The 19,534-nt window shown below is 39.3% G+C and overlaps 1 protein-coding gene across 2 annotated transcripts; it reads left to right on the top strand.

The window, feature by feature from the left end:
* Window positions 1-3,290: 3,290 nt before the first annotated feature.
* Window positions 3,291-19,534, top strand: lipea (lipase, hormone-sensitive a). 2 transcript variants are annotated; one of them, XM_033637387.2, is made up of 11 exons: window positions 3,291-3,336; window positions 6,358-6,605; window positions 8,851-9,135; window positions 9,390-9,480; window positions 9,584-9,729; window positions 9,829-10,014; window positions 12,159-12,311; window positions 12,546-12,690; window positions 13,692-13,919; window positions 16,060-16,451; window positions 16,823-19,534. In XM_033637387.2, exons 1-11 carry the CDS (start codon window positions 3,327-3,329, stop codon window positions 17,093-17,095), a joined length of 2,157 nt encoding a protein of 718 aa, XP_033493278.1. In that variant the 5' UTR covers window positions 3,291-3,326; the 3' UTR covers window positions 17,096-19,534. The 2 variants fall into 2 exon arrangements, with proteins under 2 accessions (XP_033493278.1, XP_078031928.1); XM_078175802.1 differs by lacking the exon at window positions 3,291-3,336 and adding an exon at window positions 3,622-3,818.

Here is a 19,534-nt window from a genome sequence, read left to right as displayed (position 1 = left end):
AATTGATGACAATCTGTATAATTACTGCAATTTTTCTATTAATCATTTAATAGATGTCAGAAAGTCACAACAACAGAGCTCAAGGTGACAGTCTTTTACCCAAAGATATTCTACTTTTGCCGTATTTAACTGAATTAACCCTCCCGGACTCATGTGTGAGTGTGTTCCTCAGCTTAATTCAAGAAGACCAACAGGTCTGTGTTATTAGGTGAAAAAAACAGTCTAAGTGGTTGTAGGAGCAGTCCAGGCACCTTGCAGAACAAGAGTGCTGTGTGATCTGATGGCCACTAGAGACTCCCATAATGTCATCACATCTTGCCGGGTGTGCATGCACAGTATTTCTTCTACTCATTACTGTTTGTTGTAGTCTGTGTCTGTACAACAGTGACAAGGAGTATGTGTACAATTACAACACAGAATATGAAAGGTCCAGGCAGAATTTCTACAGAAGTCTGTAAGCTGACAGGACACTGGTATACAGGCCTTTTTACACACAAGACATTACTTGTAAACCCACATTATAACCTACAACCCATCCGTAACCCATGACAATCTCCAAAAGCTGCTGCAAACTTTTCCCCAAACAGAAAATATGGGTGTTGTCCGCAAATGAAACAAAACTCAATATTCTTGATATCTTAAATATGTTATTAATATACAAAATAATCATTTAGGGCCTAATATTGACCCCTGTGGGACTCCACAAGTAACATACAGACACTGATTTGTAAATACCACCTAGATACCTGAAATTCTTACAACTGAACATATCTTTCTGATTTAACTAATATTTCTTCCGTAATATCACTACATGTGCGTGATTAGTTGACTAGTAGGTTTAAACATTCGTACCAAAATTACAAGTCGGTTTAACTTTAATTCTTAAAATTATCATCAGTGAATCACCAGTGAAAATGCCATTGCAATTATCAGGCAGGTTTGGTTAAGATTCATTTTCCAAAAGAATATTGTTTTCAAGAAATGTCATTTGTTCGCTTTTTATTTAGTGAGTTGGTGTCATGTTTTGTAGGATAATGTGCGAAGTTCATAATGCACAGTGCAAACTGCACACATTTCAGCAGCATTTAAAATACAATTTGTTTATTGAAAAATGTGATGATTTCAAATGACTCTTAAATGCAATATTTTTCAGACAATGTCTAACCTTATAGATTAAAAAGTGCTAGATTTTAACTGTTTATTGAGTGCTTTCTTACTTTGAGATGTGTCGACTAGTCTAGGTTTGAACTCCTGTTTAAATATCAGGGAAATTAGTAGTTACAGTTGGAACATCCCTAATCCACACAAGTAACAATTATATTTTTCTTTTTTTTCATAGGGTACAGATTTCTATGGTAACGCATTCCATCACATCATCAATAGTAGCTGACATGCTATCCAATACTCTGTATCTACATACAGAGCCACATCCCTCCCTTTCAGTCTTCCCTTTTCATGTAAATCAATTCATATCCATTTAATTCGAAATCAAAACACCACTCAAAAGTTGAGCGAGGTTTCAGATATCGCTTCAACACATGGTTTCCTGAACTGACTTAAATATTCCTTGTTGTTTTGATGTTGATGTAAATGATTGACATTCCATGATCTGACTTAAACTTCATGTTAAACTGTCGATCTTTATAAAAACAGCAACTGTTGTCTAGGTCGTTGAAAAAAAGTTAGTCTCAGGGTCAACATTTTGTTCAAAGTCATGCATATTATGTTCAGTATATCTGAAATTTTCTGTGTAATCAAGTTTTCAGTCCCTGTTTTTCATTTCCGTAGGGTTAATCCTTGTTTGTTGTTGTTCAGTATGTCCAGTTGGAGATAAATATCTGCCAGATCTCATGAGTTGTATTAAATGTTAAGTAATGTTATTTGTCCTTTGCAAGCTGACCTTAGTTTAAGTTCAAGTATTAGTTTCTTTACCATAGTGCGCAGCTGTCCCAAGAGTTGTCTTTGTGTCATCAGTGATCACTGCTACTTGTCTAGTAGCTCTAGCTTCCTCTAATGATCCTTTCAGCTTTCTAAACACTGTAGATAGATAGATAGATAGATAGATAGATAGACAGACAACATGATACAACATTACAATGTGCAATATACAGTATACAGTGATACCCAACTTACGGCCCATGGGTCACACTAGGAATTTTACTTTGTACTTTTAATATAAATACTGTCAGAGTGCATAAATAGTACCAAAAATAGACCTTGTTTATCAAATACAAAAACAAAATTGTAAAGTCAAACTATCTTTGTAGCTGTTCAAATTTACTAGGCTATTATATAAAATGGATCTGCAAATACACAAATTCCAAAAATAAGAAATATCTGTGACTGCATTGAATTAATTTACAAATATATGACAAGCAATTGTATGTATATCTTCCTAACATTTACAAGTTTAAAACCGATATTTGCTAATCCATCTTTTGTGTGTGAATCTCAATTTTATGCTTGCAGATTTGCATTTTATGCACACTGAGTCTTTTTTTCTTTAATATTTTTAAATTTGTTTGTGTATTTTCAGATCGTTTTTATATTTGCAAAATATTCATGTGTTTACAAATGATTTTTGTACTTGTGGAAGTTGCTTTATCTATACAGATTACACATTTACACACAGATTCTACAAATCTCCCTATCACTTGGTTTTCTTTGTTTTGGCCACATTTATTTAATTTCAGGACAATACTTGAGCAAATGTAGGCCTACTTAGTTGTATTCCACCAGCTGTATACAGCCTTGGATAATTTATAGTTAAAACAACATAGGCCACTTTGTTTACCCAAAAAACTCTTTGTAAATTTGTAAAGTGACTAAAGATGTCTTTATTGAAATAAAAATTACAGTATTTTTTTTTGTGAACTTCCTAACTTACCTGTACAATACTTTGGTGTAATACTTGAGCAAATGTGGGTCTACTTATTTACAGGACATCAACTGTATATACTGTTGCGTAGTTAATTTATAATTTAACCTTACATATACTCTTCATTTGTTTTGTGTGCAAAAATATCTGAATTTGTAAAGTAACTTAAACTGTCAGATTAATGTTGTGAAGTAAAAACAAAAAAGTGGTGGAGATGAGGTATAATGAAAAGAAAATACTCAAGTAAAGTCTGATTACTTCAAATTGTACTTGAGTCGAGTAAATATACTTAGCTTCCACCATTGTTCCTTCCTTGTCACTGTGCTAGCTTACCTGTTGATTCATCATGCTAACAGCCTAGCCGGTGCACGCGCAGCGCCTCGCGCCTTACCCACATGACGTTACCCAGCATTCTGCGGGCGGTCTGACACAAACATCAAGGAAGAGGATGCGGCTCGGTGAGTGGAGTCATGAAACACATACATGTACACATATTTGTCTTGTTTGTACATTTAAAGCGTTTTATGGCGGCACTGGATGTCAGCGACTAATATTAAACAATGTCGTTGTGTTTTTAACGTTGTTACGTCGCTGTTAAAACGGGAAGCAACAGGGTGGTCGACAGTTTAAAGTCCTCCAACTTGTGGTGTTGTGGGTGAAGTTGTCACCGGTAGCTAACCGGTGCTCGGTAACTGTTACAGTGGGAATGGTTGTGTGAAGGAATGGAGACAAGCTAGCGAAACAAGGCTGAAAACGCTCTTAATCCTTGGAGAGAGAGGCGTTTTAACAACATGAGAAGCGGATATCTGTGGTGCAAACTGATATCAGTGTTGGACAGTGACAGAGGAGAGCCCGTTGACAGGTCTACGTCAGTTGTCAGCTGTCGGTGGTTCAAAGGAGCTGCTTGAGGACAACACAGCCTTTTTATTTGGGGTAAATGGTGAGATTCAGCAGCGGAACACAATGATTATTAAGTCCTGAGTTATGCAAAACAGAAACTGAAAGCTCATGGACTGAATAAGTAAAAAGGACACCGGGCTAAACCGTTAATTTAATTAGCAATGTAGTTGTAGTTTAAAGAGATCGTTTGGATTTTTTGTGTGCTTGTATGTGGTACTTAGCCATAGTCAGTGTATTACATAGCCTACAGAAGATGTCAGTCGGCACGCCCCCAGTCTGGAAAAGCAGGCTGGAGTCAGACATGAAAGCTAAGCAATGTACTGCTGTGGATGGGGTCAGCAACAACACATATTCCAGCCACCTAAAAAAATCAATTTCAGTTAAAATGTATGCTATATTAAGAGTATTTACCACTTTACCTTTCCGTCAGACAGCCTGTTCCCCATGAATGCTCTTGTTAAAACCACCATTGGAAAAAAAACAGCAATTTTAGCTGCTGGTCTACTACTGCTTCAGTCAGTTAGTTAGTTAGCGTAATTGTGTGACTTTAGTGAATCCGAACTAACCCTTTGAAACACCAAAGTCATACAACAAAACAAACTAACTAAGTGATTGAGATAGTAGTAGACCAGCAGCTCTTGTGTTCAGTGATGTTAAATCACTGTTTTTCTCAATGGAGTCTGGCTTTGAAGAGAGCCTAAGGGCCTAATTTTCCAGTTGGAAATCACTGTCTGACATTAAGGTAAAGCAGTAAAAATCTCACAATATAGTGTACGCTTCAACTGATACAGATTTTTTTTTTAGGTGGAACGTTTTTTAGATGGCTGTACATTGCCTAGCTTTCATGTCCTACTCCATCCTGCTTCTCCAAACTCGGGGCGTGCCGACTGACTTCTACTGAATGTAATACACTATCTATGGACAAGTACCAATCCAAACTATCCCTTTAAATGTTGTAAATTGAAACTTGATAGTGGACTTCTGTGACACCTAGACTGATAATTGTTGACTCACTTTTATTGTGATTGGGCAGTACATGTATTGAAACAACAAACTGCAGTCAGCAGTAATGTAATCAATATAAAAAAAATGTTAATAAATGTAAATAAAGAGTAAGGGATACATAGATATGCTACAGTATACACAGTATTTGTATTCATCACATGGGAGATACAATTATCAGATAAAACAACTGAGCATTTAAAGACATTTATATGATATCTTGTTGGTGTCTGGTCCTGGCTACAGCCCAGCTTGTGTTAAAATGCATACTAGTGGATACTTGTGGCATGAAAATGTGGGCTTTATATCGATATTATATTGATACTGTGATATGAGTCTAGATATCTGCAGGTCATAAAGGAAGAGGAGGAGGAGGAGGAGGAGGAAAAACCTCATTGCCCAGATATTTTGTGAAAACACTAATAGACAACCCTTCAGTATGGTTGAGGTGTTTTTTCAAAAATATTATGATATGATTTTCTCCATATTTCCCAGCCCTGATCAGTATCTGATGTTTAATGCAGATGGCTCAAAGAACATGTAGTGACATGGCTGACGTATTGTTGTTGTCATAAGCCTAAAAACGCTGCTGACTGAGACACTGACTGTTAAGCAGGAATAAAAAAATACAATCAAGCATGTACAAAAATGGAATAAAGCATCCAGTGTTCATGAATAATGTCCTGATTTCAGTTTTTGCTCCAGGCTATGTACGCTGACGTCTGCTGTTGACAGAGTTGACATCTTCCACATTTTATAGCATTTAAAGCCACACTGCATAACATGTTTAGAGTTCACACGAACATAAATATAATGGCTTCAATGTAACTTGGTAACATGTATGACTAATGTTATTCCAAGGATGTAGTAAAATTCAATATAAAAGATGCCATTTAAGCCCTAATGATGGGGAAATAAAACACTGATCCCAGCCTGTCGTTGCCTCTGTATTTTACATGCAGTCTCTCTGCCAGGTTTGATCAAGTTCAAGTAGATGAGTTAGAGCTCATCCCTGTTAGCTTGCTGATTTGCATGGTGGTATGTGCAGTACATGCAAATTAAAAAAGTGCACATGATGTGTTTATTCATGTTCAGTCTTTGTCAGTTACTGAGAACAGGGAGCAGACTCTTGATGTACAAGTTTTCAATATTTTTTGAGTAAGACATCCAGTCATTACATCTTTTTTGTGTGTTTTTATCGACATAAAGGAGGAATCACATGTACAGAAGCCTAGAGTTTATGCCCCTTCTGGATCTCTTGGTTTTTGTTGTGATTAAAATCGTCTCCGGTGCTTGATGCTATCACCCTCAGCTACTCTTAGCTGACCTTATTTTAAAGAAGTGTCCTCAAGCTTTAGTGGAACTTCAACCCTTGACCACGCAGATAACAACACTACAATCATCAAAAGCAATAAGTGTTGCGATGAGATCATTAAGATCTGTGTGTTGACTCTTTGGGTGACGCTCTTTAAGCTTTACGGTGCACATCACATGTTTGCTGTGTTGTTAGCTACGGAGGCAGATATAAAGGGGGTTGAAGAATGATTCTCTTGTATCTCTCTCTCTCTCTCTCCCAGCCTCAGATATGGATTACAAGGTTGTGTTCGCAACCTTGGAGACAGTATGTGAAGAAAACATTGCCATTATGTGTGGGCCTTCTGATTCGGCGTACGGTGCTGTTGCCAAGCGCCTGGTCACATGTTTGAGACAGATTCAGGAGCACAGCCGAGCCTTGGAGCCTGTGATTGCCAGCTTCACCACTGTCTTCCATCATTATGACTTTGACGCCCAAACGCCTGGGAATGGCTACCGCACCCTGGTCAAGGTATGACTCGTCCCATTGAGTGGAAGAGTTTCCACTCACTACTGATATTTAAGCTGTGATTGTTTTGTTTTATACATTGAGTTACACAAAAAAACAAGTGTATTTTAGCTTGTAGTTTGTTGACAGCAGTGTTTTAAAAATTTTTGGGGGGGCTTTTGTTGCCTTATTGCCAGGGAGTGACAGCAAAGGGCCACAGGTCAGTATTGAACCCAGGCTACTGCAAGGGACTCAGTCTACATGGGGCGAATACTTGCTGAGCTAGAGGCTGCCCGAGTTTTAAAGGTGTTACATCTAACATTTAAATCATTATAACATTTTCAGATTATTTTTGTTATCAATTGTTTTCTTTGTTAATCTACCATTCATTTGGTTTATGTCAGAATATATTGAATGATGTAATGTTAAAACCAAAGCTGACACACCAAATTATTTTGATCAACAGTTCGAAGCTCAAAACAGTTCAGCTTATTATAGTAGAAGAATAAAAAAGTCAGCAAATATTCACACAGGGGAAATGGCAACTACCAAATGTTAGATATGTTTGCTTAAAAAAAATTACTTAAACACTTAACTGCGTCTTCATGCGTTTTGTGGTGGGTGATTTAATGCTGTATTTTCATTTCTTCAGAATCTCAATAGTTAAACTTGAATATTTCTCTTTTTTTCCTATTATGCCAAACTTTTAAATGAAAAACAAGTATTGATACAGATCATGTAAGGCATTTTATAGTTTGACAGTTTTGTGAAGACATGCTCCAGTGTAGAATAAAATATAGAGCTGCAAAAATTTGTAGATCATTTGACAGTAACATGTTCTGGTTTCCTGCTTTGTCAATGTGAGAATTTAAGGCTTTTCTCTGTCATACATTGTGATAAACTGAGTAGCTTTGGATTTTTGGACTGTCAGTATGGTAAAACACTAATTGACGGTATCACCTTTGGCTGTTGGAATTTACACAGGGCATTTTTCACTGTTTTGTGACTTTGTATCGACAAATGTTTACTGATTAACTGAGAAAATTATCAGCAGATTAGTCAATAATGACAATAACTATTACCTGCAGCCGTGGTAAAATTGATACAGACATGTTGCATGTTGAAGGAAACAACTCATTTAAAGGTGATCTTTTACTGAACCTTTCCTATGTAGACAATCAAATGGTCAGATATCAAAACACCAAATTCAGTTATTTTAAAGATAAAATCTAATTTTTGATTTTTTTTCAGCACCTTCAAGTCCTGTAGTCAGCACATAATGTCAAATGAAGTGTGACATGAATGCAACCATCTCACTGACTTTGTTGGCAGGCTCAGACTAGAGGGGATTTGGGCCGATTTATCCAAGATTCAATCCAGTCTGGGACCTTGGTCGGTACCAATGTTTGGCCTAGATTATCTGGTGGTGTGAGAGTTTTTGCAGATTTGGTTTTAAATCTCTCCAACTGCTCACAGGCTTATTAGGACCACCTCAAGAATTTCAAACATGTTTGATATTTAGGATTTTAAAATCTGGATGATTACAGTTATAATTACATCAGTGTGGAGCAGCTGACAGTGTTGCCAAGCAGTGGTAATTATTTTAGCCCGTGAGGCTAACATTTGCTAGCACACTTCTGTTGACAGACGTTGAAAATGACAGTTGAAATCTCACCTCCAGTTCTCGCTGAAAAATACACAACCCATGTGGACCATTTTCTCATCCAGACTGGTTTGTTAACATTGTTAACATTACACCAAGAGAGTGTTGCAGTCAGTCTCCCTCTCGTATGATAATCTTGATAATATCTTGTGTGATGCGCCTTTTTTTTTAAATCATGATGTAGTGTGTGCATGTTTGAGATTAGAGAGCAGAACATCCATGAAGTTCCTCCCTATGTGTGTAATGCAGCCCGTCTTCAAAATTGGTTCGGATTTTAAAACTCCTACAGTCTGAGCCTGGCTTTAGACTGGTGTTATTCTGTGTTTCTCTTTTGGACGAAAATCTCATTAAAAGACCAAAACTAACAATGTGTCAGTTTGTCTCTTCCCTGTCTGTGGCACTCAGCGTGGCTCTTTGTTTTTAATAATTTTTGGACAACAATGGAGCTCTGTGCCAGAGAAAGCTACACAATATCAAGCTTTGACTGCTCAGACTATACTCAGTATTCATTGCTAGTTTTGGTCTTTTTATTGGATTTGTCTTTTAAATGCAGAATCTTTATCTTCCCAGCAGAAGTTACATTAATTTTTTGTTTCTTTCTTTCAGGTTTTGCTGTCTTGCCTTTTGCACATCATTCACAAGGGTCGTTACATTGCCTCTAATTACAACGGTGCCTTCTTCAGGGCGGAGCACAATGCCTCAGAGATGGAGGCGTACTGCAGCGCTCTGTGCCAACTGCGAGCCCTGCTCCACCTCGCCCAGCAGCTGATCAATGACAATGACTACGGCCAGCTGTACTCCCTGCAGGACGGGGACCTGAGCAACAGGTTTGTGCAGGAGTACAGCTCCATGCACAAAGCTTGTTTCTATGGCCGCTGTCTGGGCTTTCAGGTCAGCCAGTAGAATTTACTTATTTCATACAACTTGTCCAATTTTTAGCGCTCTAAACTTGCTTTATCACCAAAATGTGATTCATGTAACTTGGATACAAGCCTGTTGATTATTCTGAACACTTCTTGTCCAGTCACCATATGTAGTCAAACATCATATCCCAAATAACCTGCAATAACCAGTATTCTGATTTTGTCAGATTCTGATTTATATTTGTGCTCCCATTAATAACTGTCAATTGTTTCCTTTCACAGTACTCGCCAACTCTACGTCCGTTTCTTCAGACCGTTGTCATAAGCATGGTTTCATATGGAGAGACATATGGAAAGCACCAGTCTGGTTTTGGTTAGTCTTCTTCTTTTGTCTTTGTCTGGTTTTGTCCATGATGTTATGGTACTGTTGTGGTCTTTCAGATGTGTTCATTTTAAAATCATCCCTCCTCTTCCAGGTTTAGCTGCCCTTTCCCTTCTCACATCAGGGAAATACGTCATCGATCCAGAGCTTCGAGGTGCTGAGTTTGAACGCATCACCCAGAACCTGGACATGCAGTTCTGGAAGTCCTTCTGGAACCTCACAGAGTCCGGCCTTATAACAGTAGGCAGGGTCAATTACTCTTTCACAAGCTCTCAAATTAGCTTAAGTCCTATTTAATCTTTTAACTGCTCAATCCCTTGCATGTCTTTCTCTGCACAGGGCTTCAACAGAATAGCCTCTTGCCCAGTGCAGGTGAACTTCACCCTGACTGTGCCTCCTGTCACGCTGCGCCTCCCACTGGCCTCAGACCCCAATCTGACAGCCACCGTGTCACCTCCAATAGCCCACTGGGGCCCCGGGCCAGTCCACATGCGTCTGATCTCACATGAGCTTCGAGAAGGACAGGTGAGGCTCCGCAGGTGTAATACAGGGATGAGGACCAGACATAGTTCTAGATGGAGCAATGACATTTGACCTTTAATCCATTGTGATGAGGTTCAGACGTTTGTGCATGAACTTCCTGTATCTTTTTGTCCACCCTGTGATGAAATCTGCTTATATGTAATCTGATTTTGACAAAGAGATCTCCCTTTATATCTTGTTATAAAAAGTCTCAAAAATTTCCAAATTTGCAATCAATCAGTCAATCAGTTGCGTGAGAGATTTAACACATATGACTGTACAAATGAATGTACAAGTAGGCCCCAATTGATGTATTAGCATTGTATGCATTAACGACTATATATATACAGTACAGGCCAAAAGTTTGGACACACCTTCTCATTCAATGCGTTTTCTTTATTTTCATGACTATTTACATTGTAGATTCTCACTGAAGGCATCAAAACTATGAATGAACACATGTGGAGTTATGTACTTAACAAAAAAAGGTGAAATAACTGAAAACATGTTTTATATTCTAGTTTCTTCAAAATAGCCACCCTTTGCTCTGATTACTGCTTTGCACACTCTTGGCATTCTCTCCATGAGCTTCAAGAGGTAGTCACCTGAAATGGTTTTCCAACAGTCTTGAAGGAGTTCCCAGAGGTGTTTAGCACTTGTTGGCCCCTTTGCCTTCACTCTGCGGTCCAGCTCACCCCAAACCATCTGGATTGGGTTCAGGTCCGGTGACTGTGGAGGCCAGGTCATCTGCCGCAGCACTCCATCACTCTCCTTCTTGGTCAAATAGCCCTTACACAGCCTGGAGGTGTGTTTGGGGTCATTGTCCTGTTGAAAAATAAATGATCATCCAACTAAACGCAAACCGGATGGGATGGCATGTCGCTGCAGGATGCTGTGGTAGCCATGCTGGTTCAGTGTGCCTTCAATTTTGAATAAATCCCCAACAGTGTCACCAGCAAAACACCCCCACACCATCACACCTCCTCCTCCATACTTCACAGTGGGAACCAGGCATGTGGAATCCATCCGTTCACCTTTTCTGCGTCTCACAAAGACACGGCGGTTGGAACCAAAGATCTCAAATTTGGACTCATCAGACCAAAGCACAGATTTCCACTGGTCTAATGTCCATTCCTTGTGTTTCTTGGCCCAAACAAATCTCTTCTGCTTGTTGCCTCTCCTTAGCAGTGGTTTCCTAGCAGCTATTTGACCATGAAGGCCTGATTCGCGCAGTCTTCTCTTAAAAGTTGTTCTAGAGATGGGTCTGCTGCTAGAACTCTGTGTGGCATTCATCTGGTCTCTGATCTGAGCTGCTGTTAACTTGCAATTTCTGAGGCTGGTGACTCGGATGAACTTATCCTCAGAAGCAGAGGTGACTCTTGGTCTTCCTTTCCTGGGTCGGTCCTCATGTGTGCCAGTTTGGTTGTAGCGCTTGATGGTTTTTGCGACTCCACTTGGGGACACATTTAAAGTTTTTGCAATTTTCCGGACTGACTGACCTTCATTTCTTAAAGTAATGATGGCCACTCGGCTTTCTTTAGTTAGCTGATTGGTTCTTGCCATAATATGAATTTTAACAGTTGTCCAATAGGGCTGTCGGCTGTGTATTAACCTGACTTCTGCACAACACAACTGATGGTCCCAACCCCATTGATAAAGCAAGAAATTCCACTAATTAACCCTGATAAGGCACACCTGTGAAGTGGAAACCATTTCAGGTGACTACCTCTTGAAGCTCATGGAGAGAATGCCAAGAGTGTGCAAAGCAGTAATCAGAGCAAAGGGTGGCTATTTTGAAGAAACTAGAATATAAAACATGTTTTCAGTTATTTCACCTTTTTTTGTTAAGTACATAACTCCACATGTGTTCATTCATAGTTTTGATGCCTTCAGTGAGAATCTACAATGTAAATAGTCATGAAAATAAAGAAAACGCATTGAATGAGAAGGTGTGTCCAAACTTTTGGCCTGTACTGTACTCATATAAAATTAAGCAATCCCTCTCAATAATCAGTTATGAACCACTAGAAGTGTGTGGTGGTGTATTTTTCCGCAGAGACTCTGCCTGTATTTTCTTATTTTCTTCATCATTATTTTCTTGGTCCTTTCTTATTAATTACATTTTGACTTATCGTCCAACTTTTCAGGAGAGTGAGGAGCTGCTAGCTTTATCTCGAACCGATCCTCCCCCGATCTCCGCAGCCCATCTGCCCTGGGTACAGAAGCAGCCTCGCTCCCCCTGGCTGCTCATCCACTTCCATGGAGGTGGCTTTGTGGCCCAGACCTCCAAATCCCATGAGGTATTGCACCCACACTGCTGGTGTTAGCTGTAGCTTAATCTGTTTTAGATGTCTCTTAAAGTTATCATGTAGTTAATACGAGTGCTTTCACTCTTAATTCCTTTATAGTAATAGTATATTTAGCACCAGATCTTTCAATCCCACAAAGTGTTTCATAATGTATATATGAAATGACAATAAGCATTATTTATTTATTTATTAATCCTGCTTTCTATCCACCCTCTTATCGATCAGAATTATCTGCGGAATTGGTCAAAGGAGCTGAACGTACCTGTCCTCTCCGTGGACTACTCTCTGTCGCCTGAAGCACCCTTTCCCAGAGCTCTGGAGGAGTGTTTCTACGCCTACTGCTGGGCTCTGAACAACTGTCACCTGCTGGGTATGTGTACAGCATCACACTCAGACACCACACGACTAACGTGAACCAACAGGGAGAATTCATGACTTTCATTTTAACAGATCAATATGTAAATCTGTCGATATATGTTGAACATAAAGTCATTGTCAGTAACTGTATATTTATCAGAATGGGAATTGATTTTTGGCACCTGCCTTGGATTTGTTAAAGGAAGAGACTTTTTTTCCTAAAATAAAAGATAAGAAACCTAAGATATAAAAGATGCATAAACAACTGCCCTGATATGAGAGGATTTTCTTTAAATATACGCAAATTAATGTGTGTGTAAATATAACTGAAAGTGTGGATTGTAAATGCAAATGTCAGTGCTAATATATTCACACAAGCAGCTCTGCAGATGGCTTTTTGTACAGAGAGCAATAGAGAATTTATACACTGTCCTCGTATTCTCTTTGCAGATGTAGATAACGTGTACAAAATGTGCCAGTTTCATATGTGGCATGACTGGTTTTCCCCCAGGAGGAGAGGCACATTATGTGCTGAAATATGGCATGTGAATTGTTATCTGTGCGTTATCAGAACAGGGAATGCGTCATATGGTAAATGGAGAGATTTGCACTTGTCTAGCGCCTTTTGAGTCTACCACATGCAGTCACATGCAGACAAGGTAGAAAAAGTGATAGGATTAAAGGTTTAATCGTATTAGAGCTGCAACTAATGATTATTTTTATTTTATATGTATCTATTAATTATGTTTTAAGCCATTGTTTTCTTTGTAAAATGTCTCAAATGCCCAAACATCTTCAGATTGCTTGTTTTGTCCAACCAACTGTCCCTAATTTAAGGACATTCATTTTACACTGATTAAACACATGGAAAAGCAGGAAATCCTAAAATTTCAGCACACATTTAAATTCCTTTTGATAAAAACATTTGTCAGACATCTTGCTATAAAATCTCTGTTCTTTATTAAATTAGTTGAAATTGTCATAATTATTTAAAGTTCTGTCTGTGTGTCTCAGGCTCCACAGCAGAGCGGGTATGTCTGGCTGGTGACAGTGCAGGAGGAAATCTCTGCATCACTGTGTCCATGAAGGCTATAACCAGCGGCATTCGAGTCCCCGACGGCATCATGGCTGCCTACCCCGCCACCTTGCTCACCACTGACGCCTCGCCCTCCCGCCTGCTCACACTCATCGACCCGCTGTTGCCTCTAGGTGTTCTCGCAAAGTGCGTCAATGCCTATGCAGGTATGTGAGCGTACAGCATTACTGTAGGCGTGTGCTGTTTCACGCATCATTTAACACAAGAGCACTTTGTGGCGCCACTGGAACGGAAAACAAATCTCAGATGGATTGTGTATAAACCACATGATGTGGGAGGAAAGGAAGATGAAAACGAATAACAACCTGCTGTCATGTAGACTGTGAAACCAATAATCACTCCTGCGCTAAATACGAAGTCTCTGTTATCCCATCATCTGACTTTGCAGTTCCATGTTGGTTTAAAGGTTTGGCGGGTCCGACCATAAACCGCTGTAAACACTGGACAGCTCTGATATGTCTGATATGTCTGTCTCTGAGCTCTTTGACTACATGAACAGAACAACAAAATTTTATTTAGGGAAATATCTCTCTGGAATAGAGAGACACAAACCAGTAGTTTGAGTGGTGAGACATTGTTTAGCATATATATTTTTGACGCCTTGATAGCCTGGAGCCAGTGACTCCTTAACTCCTATCTCAGGTGTTGGAGATCAAATGCACTCAGTGAACCTACTGTCATAGTGTATTAGAGAGTGCTTTGTTTCCTACTGCAAGTTAATAGGATTTTGGTTTAACATTTGCAGAAAAATCAATGTGGATAGATTTCTGTATTTGGTCTAAATGTCCTGCAATAGGGGTGGCCGTTATGGCCAAAATCTTCCATCACTGTATGTGTAATTTTATATTATTGTAACAGCATATATCGTGATACAGTAATCGTGAATTCAGCTAACAAATTGTTTTAAATAACTGCTTCATCACATTTATTTTCTAATTTCATTTGGACCTTTTATACAAACAAGAAAACACTTCGGTAAAAAACAAAAGACTCAATGATAGGGACGCTAAAAGTCTTTCAAAGTGGGAGCTTTAAGGTTCCTGACAACAATTACTTCAACTGTTACAGGTTTCTGTATTTACAACTTGAATCTCTTCCTCTATATCTGCTCAAATCCTGTTACTTGGCGAGGTAGCTTGATTCACGAGATCACATGAGAAACTTAAGATCATGACAAAATGTAGCAAAACGTTTATTTAAACAGGAACAATGATGTGTTGAGCACCCTGTTGTGTTATGCAACCGCACTGCAGGTGGGGTTTTATTCAGTTCACTTCAAAGGGACTTTATTGGCATGGGAAATATGTGTTTACATTGCCAAAGCAAGTGTGAAATAAAAACAAAAACTGTATGTACACAAGATCCACCTGAATTTGAATTATATAGTACATGTCGCTGCTGATTGGCTGACACCTTTCACACAGCCACCAAACCAAAGAAAACATACCTTAAAGCCTGCTGGACATCATTCACACTGTTTCAATGAAACATGGAGCTGTAGCAAAACAGTGCACACCGTTTTCATATTAAATGTGTCCCCGATTTGCTACATAGCCTGCCCTTATTAGCTCCTGGAGTAGAAATGGTATTGAATAATCTTTACCAATGGCCACATTTCTACCGTCTCACAGTATATGCTGTTATATAGCCAATCCCTATTCTGTATTGCCTGATAATGTGACCCTCACATAATGACTAGCTCCATGTAGCTATAAAAGTAACTTGTTATACTGTACACTCTTCAAATGATGAATCCTTTATAAAATAAGACATTATGTTCAGTGACAAAATAGAAGCTCCTTGACCACAGGGCCAGAAGCCTCTGTATGAACACAGCTTGAATGGTGACAGCTCAAGTAATGACAGCATCTCGTTGCCTTGTGAACTGTGTATATACTGTATAGGAGGAGAAAGTAATCATCAGGATTTATTGCCGAGCTCCCTTGAAGGACATTAAAGTAGAAACTGTTTTCAATTTTTCACTCTGCTTTCTTCTTTTCAGTTTATTTCTTTAAACTCTTTCATAGCCACTGATATTTCACCATCTTCACCCATTCAGGCTGTAAATTATCCTTTGCCTCTGTGACTAACGACAAAATTAAACTGATACAGCACATCTAAAACCATCTGTGCTTGAGGCATCTACAGTAAGAACAGAAAAACTTAGAACATACAAAAGCCACAATTACATCCTCAAGAGACACATTTATCTTGCCTTTTTCCTTTCAGGTGTCTTTTTTCTGATGCATTTCATCCCTCACTCAACATCCCATCATCTCTCTCCAGGTATAGACTGTCAGACGGTGCGGCCTGCATTTGGAAGCGGCAGTCTGAGTGCTCTGGGCAGAGACACTGCTGTGCTGCTCAATGATCTCACCCAGGGAGCCTCCAACTGGATCCAGTCCTTTCTGGAGCCCATGCGGGCTCCAGGTGGAGCACGCTCACTGTCATTGATGCAGAGGAAGTCTCAGAGCAACGAAACTCAGAGGACATCCACTCACACCTCCACACCAAACTGTGGAAGTCAGGTGGATTACCCAGACGGATTTGAGCCTCTGCGCTCCGAGTGCCTGGCTGTCATTAGCCCAACTTCATGCCCCATTATAAAGAACCCATTTGTGTCGCCCCTGCTGGCTCCAAACAACCTGCTGAGAGGCCTGCCGCCTGTACACATAGTGGTAAGAGAGGGAAGAGGAACTGAGGGAGGTTGAACGGGCAACAGTTTAGATTTCTTATAAATTTCCAAAGTTCATGATGAAATTATAGGGGCAATAAGTAAGATTATTACCCTGACAATCAGGATCAGATGCCATTTTCTTTTAATTGATTGAGTTTGAATCGCTGAATCAATCTGATATGTGGGCATCAATTCTGAGATCTGGATCCAGGCTTTTAGATTTGTATAAAATGACAACAGCATATCTGTGCTGGCGTCATAGGCTGATTAACGTAACCAATAATAATGACTTAATTGATATTAGCTTATTGCAGATATATCAGTAGAAGTTTTTTTAAGTCCTTGCTCCTGGTTCGTCCTTGTGTCTCACAGGCCTCTGCTCTGGATGCCTTGCTGGATGACTCTGTGATGTTTGCCAAAAAGCTGCGAGACATGGGCCAGCCTGTGAGCCTGACGGTGGTGGAGGACCTGCCTCATGGCTTCCTCAGCCTATCACAGCTTGCCAAGGAGACAGAGGTCGCTGCATCGATCTGTGTGGAGCAAATGAGGAAGATTTTTCAGCGAGAAAATGGGACGCCTGCTCTTCGCAAACGTCCAAAGCAAAGAAGCGAAGAGACTTGTCAGAGTAGCAATCCATCCAGCTGATTTATCGTGTCATTCATGGGACTTTGTTGCTCATGAAAGAAAACGACATCTGATGTGGGAGATGCAATAAATATAAAATAAATAAAATAGAAAAGGAAACAAGTCAAAGAGAATTATGAGAACGCAACAAAAACTGTAAAACTAGAAGAGGCTTAGGGACGCTGCACATTTTCTGTAGGCGACAATGATCAAGAGAGCCTCTAAAACCTTCAATAACCAGCTTTAACATCATCCTACACTATGACAAAAGAGGATATAACCCAAGTATTTTTCTAACAAGATTTACATGTTTAAGATTCAGATCAAATGCACATTGAGAATATTACAGACTGACAGAAACTTCACCATAACCAGCCCTTGCAGTAATTTCTTAACTAAGAGATATCAGTAATGGGAGCTGTCGTGCCTTGAATTTAAAGTTGCAGTTTTGAAGATCTCTGCTTCGGTCAGTTGTGGAGATAAGTGCTAACTACAGTGTGTTTGTTTGCAGACTAAGGGCCTTTACACACCAGGGGTGTGATGGAAAAAAAAAACTATTCATACCTGCAATGATGCAAATTTGCGACACTTGTTTAATTAAAGCTTTTGATGTGAATATATTCGCTGGTGCGATGGGAATGTGACAACTGCCAGGATCTGTTGACCCAGAGCAGCGTCTGGCGGTCTGTACTGTAAGTTGCTGTATAGTCTATAAGTTACTATATGCTATTTATTGAGTTTCCTTTAAGCGAGTTGCTCTGAGTGAATTTGAGTTCCTCCTGGTAAAGAGTGACACAGTGTATATATCTGGAGCTTTTATTGTGAAAGGTGAGAGCAGAGAAGGTGTATCTGGTATTGAGTGCTGCAGGAAAGAGTCCTAAAACCCGAAAATAAGTGAGCATTTTACCCGACTCATGGTTCCCTCATCTCAAAGTCAGGTGGTTTTTTGAATGGGTTTCTGGTTAGATGCCTGATGTGAATTTTAGGCCTTCAGGTGTGATAAAATTGACCGTGTCTAAATGAGACTACAGAGCGACATCACACTGAATGCCGCTTTACAGTCTCGCCTGAATGCCCCAAAACATATCTTAAAAAAAAAAAAATCATGCAACTGTATTGTAGTTCTGTTTAACCTAACGGTGATTGCATTTTCACTTCAAAAACCATAAAAGTTCATTTGTGAAGATCATCTTGCTGAAAAAAACGTAAAAGTATCATAAAATTTTGTTTGCCACAGAGCTCATTTTCTGCAATAATCCAAAATCCAATGAAAAATCCCAGTGACTTTTTGATGAGGGAAACAGGGCAACACTAACGTCCTCGTCATCTTACAAAAACCCGTCGTCCCTGCAGCACTCTATGGGCTGCCTTTGTCGAGGTTGAAGGGAGCAGTGAAGTTTGCCATCACGGTTCGGACTACAGAGTGTCCTTGTTGTTGTTTGCTAATCCTCATAAGTACAGATGCCTTAAGTCGCTGTTTAGAAGCTCAGAAAAATTGACTTCATTCCTCATAATTGCACAAAAGAAACGTCCCCGGTGTGTAAAGGCCTGAAAGCTTGTAACCAGAAAGGTGAATTCTTTGTATCAGCTTGTTTTACAAGCCCTGCAGCTGGCAAGATGAAAGGGTCACCACAGCACAGTGTGTGTATGTTTTGGTGTGTGCTAGAGATAGTGATTTTTCCTGGGAGTGACACCACAAATACCCAGTTCATATTACTGCAAATGTGAGGCCGCCCATCAGCGTGCCATTGTGTTACCTCATTCAACAATAGATAGAGACCTAACACTGTGGCTGTCAACCTTTTACATGTCAAGGGCCCTTAAATTGACACATCAGGTCATGGACCCTTTTTTGATAAGATTTTGTTTCGTTGGATAAGATTAAGCCCAGAATTCTATAGTTGTCATCTACATTTGAGGAGGTAACTGTGGAGGAGGTGAAACCTACAATCAGAATAGTCATTGTTATGACTCTTACTTTCATTGGGCTCACTTCTGTAGTGAATTAAATAGTGAAAATAAGCTATTTCTGGGGACCCTCTGAAACTCCCTCAAGGACCCCAGGTTGAGAACTGACTTAACAGACATTTATTTAAATACAGATCTTCAAGATTATGACTTTAAAGTGCTGCTGAAGAGTATGAAGAAAAGCTTTCCCTACATTAGTGCACAAACTGATCAGGATTAAAGGTGTACTTGCACATGGAAAAAATTTGAGATGCACTGTATATTATTGTTATTGTTATTATTATTATTGCATTAATTATATGATCTGGTTTATCCAGTATGTGAAGTGTTTACAACCGATCCATAAAGAGGCCTTTACCTTGTGTTTACCAGCAGTATGTGGATGTGAGTTATGAAAGCAACTTGTTATACTGTAAATTAATTCTTAATATTTGTTCATATAAATATTTAACACTGTGTTGTTATATTTAAAGTTTGAATTAAATCAAAGCT

Source organism: Epinephelus lanceolatus, chromosome 16 (assembly GCF_041903045.1).
Source record: "Epinephelus lanceolatus isolate andai-2023 chromosome 16, ASM4190304v1, whole genome shotgun sequence".
NCBI classification, from domain to species: Eukaryota; Metazoa; Chordata; class Actinopteri; order Perciformes; family Serranidae; genus Epinephelus; species Epinephelus lanceolatus.
Note: the sequence above shows the minus strand (reverse complement) of the source record. Positions and strands in the feature narration are given on the sequence as shown.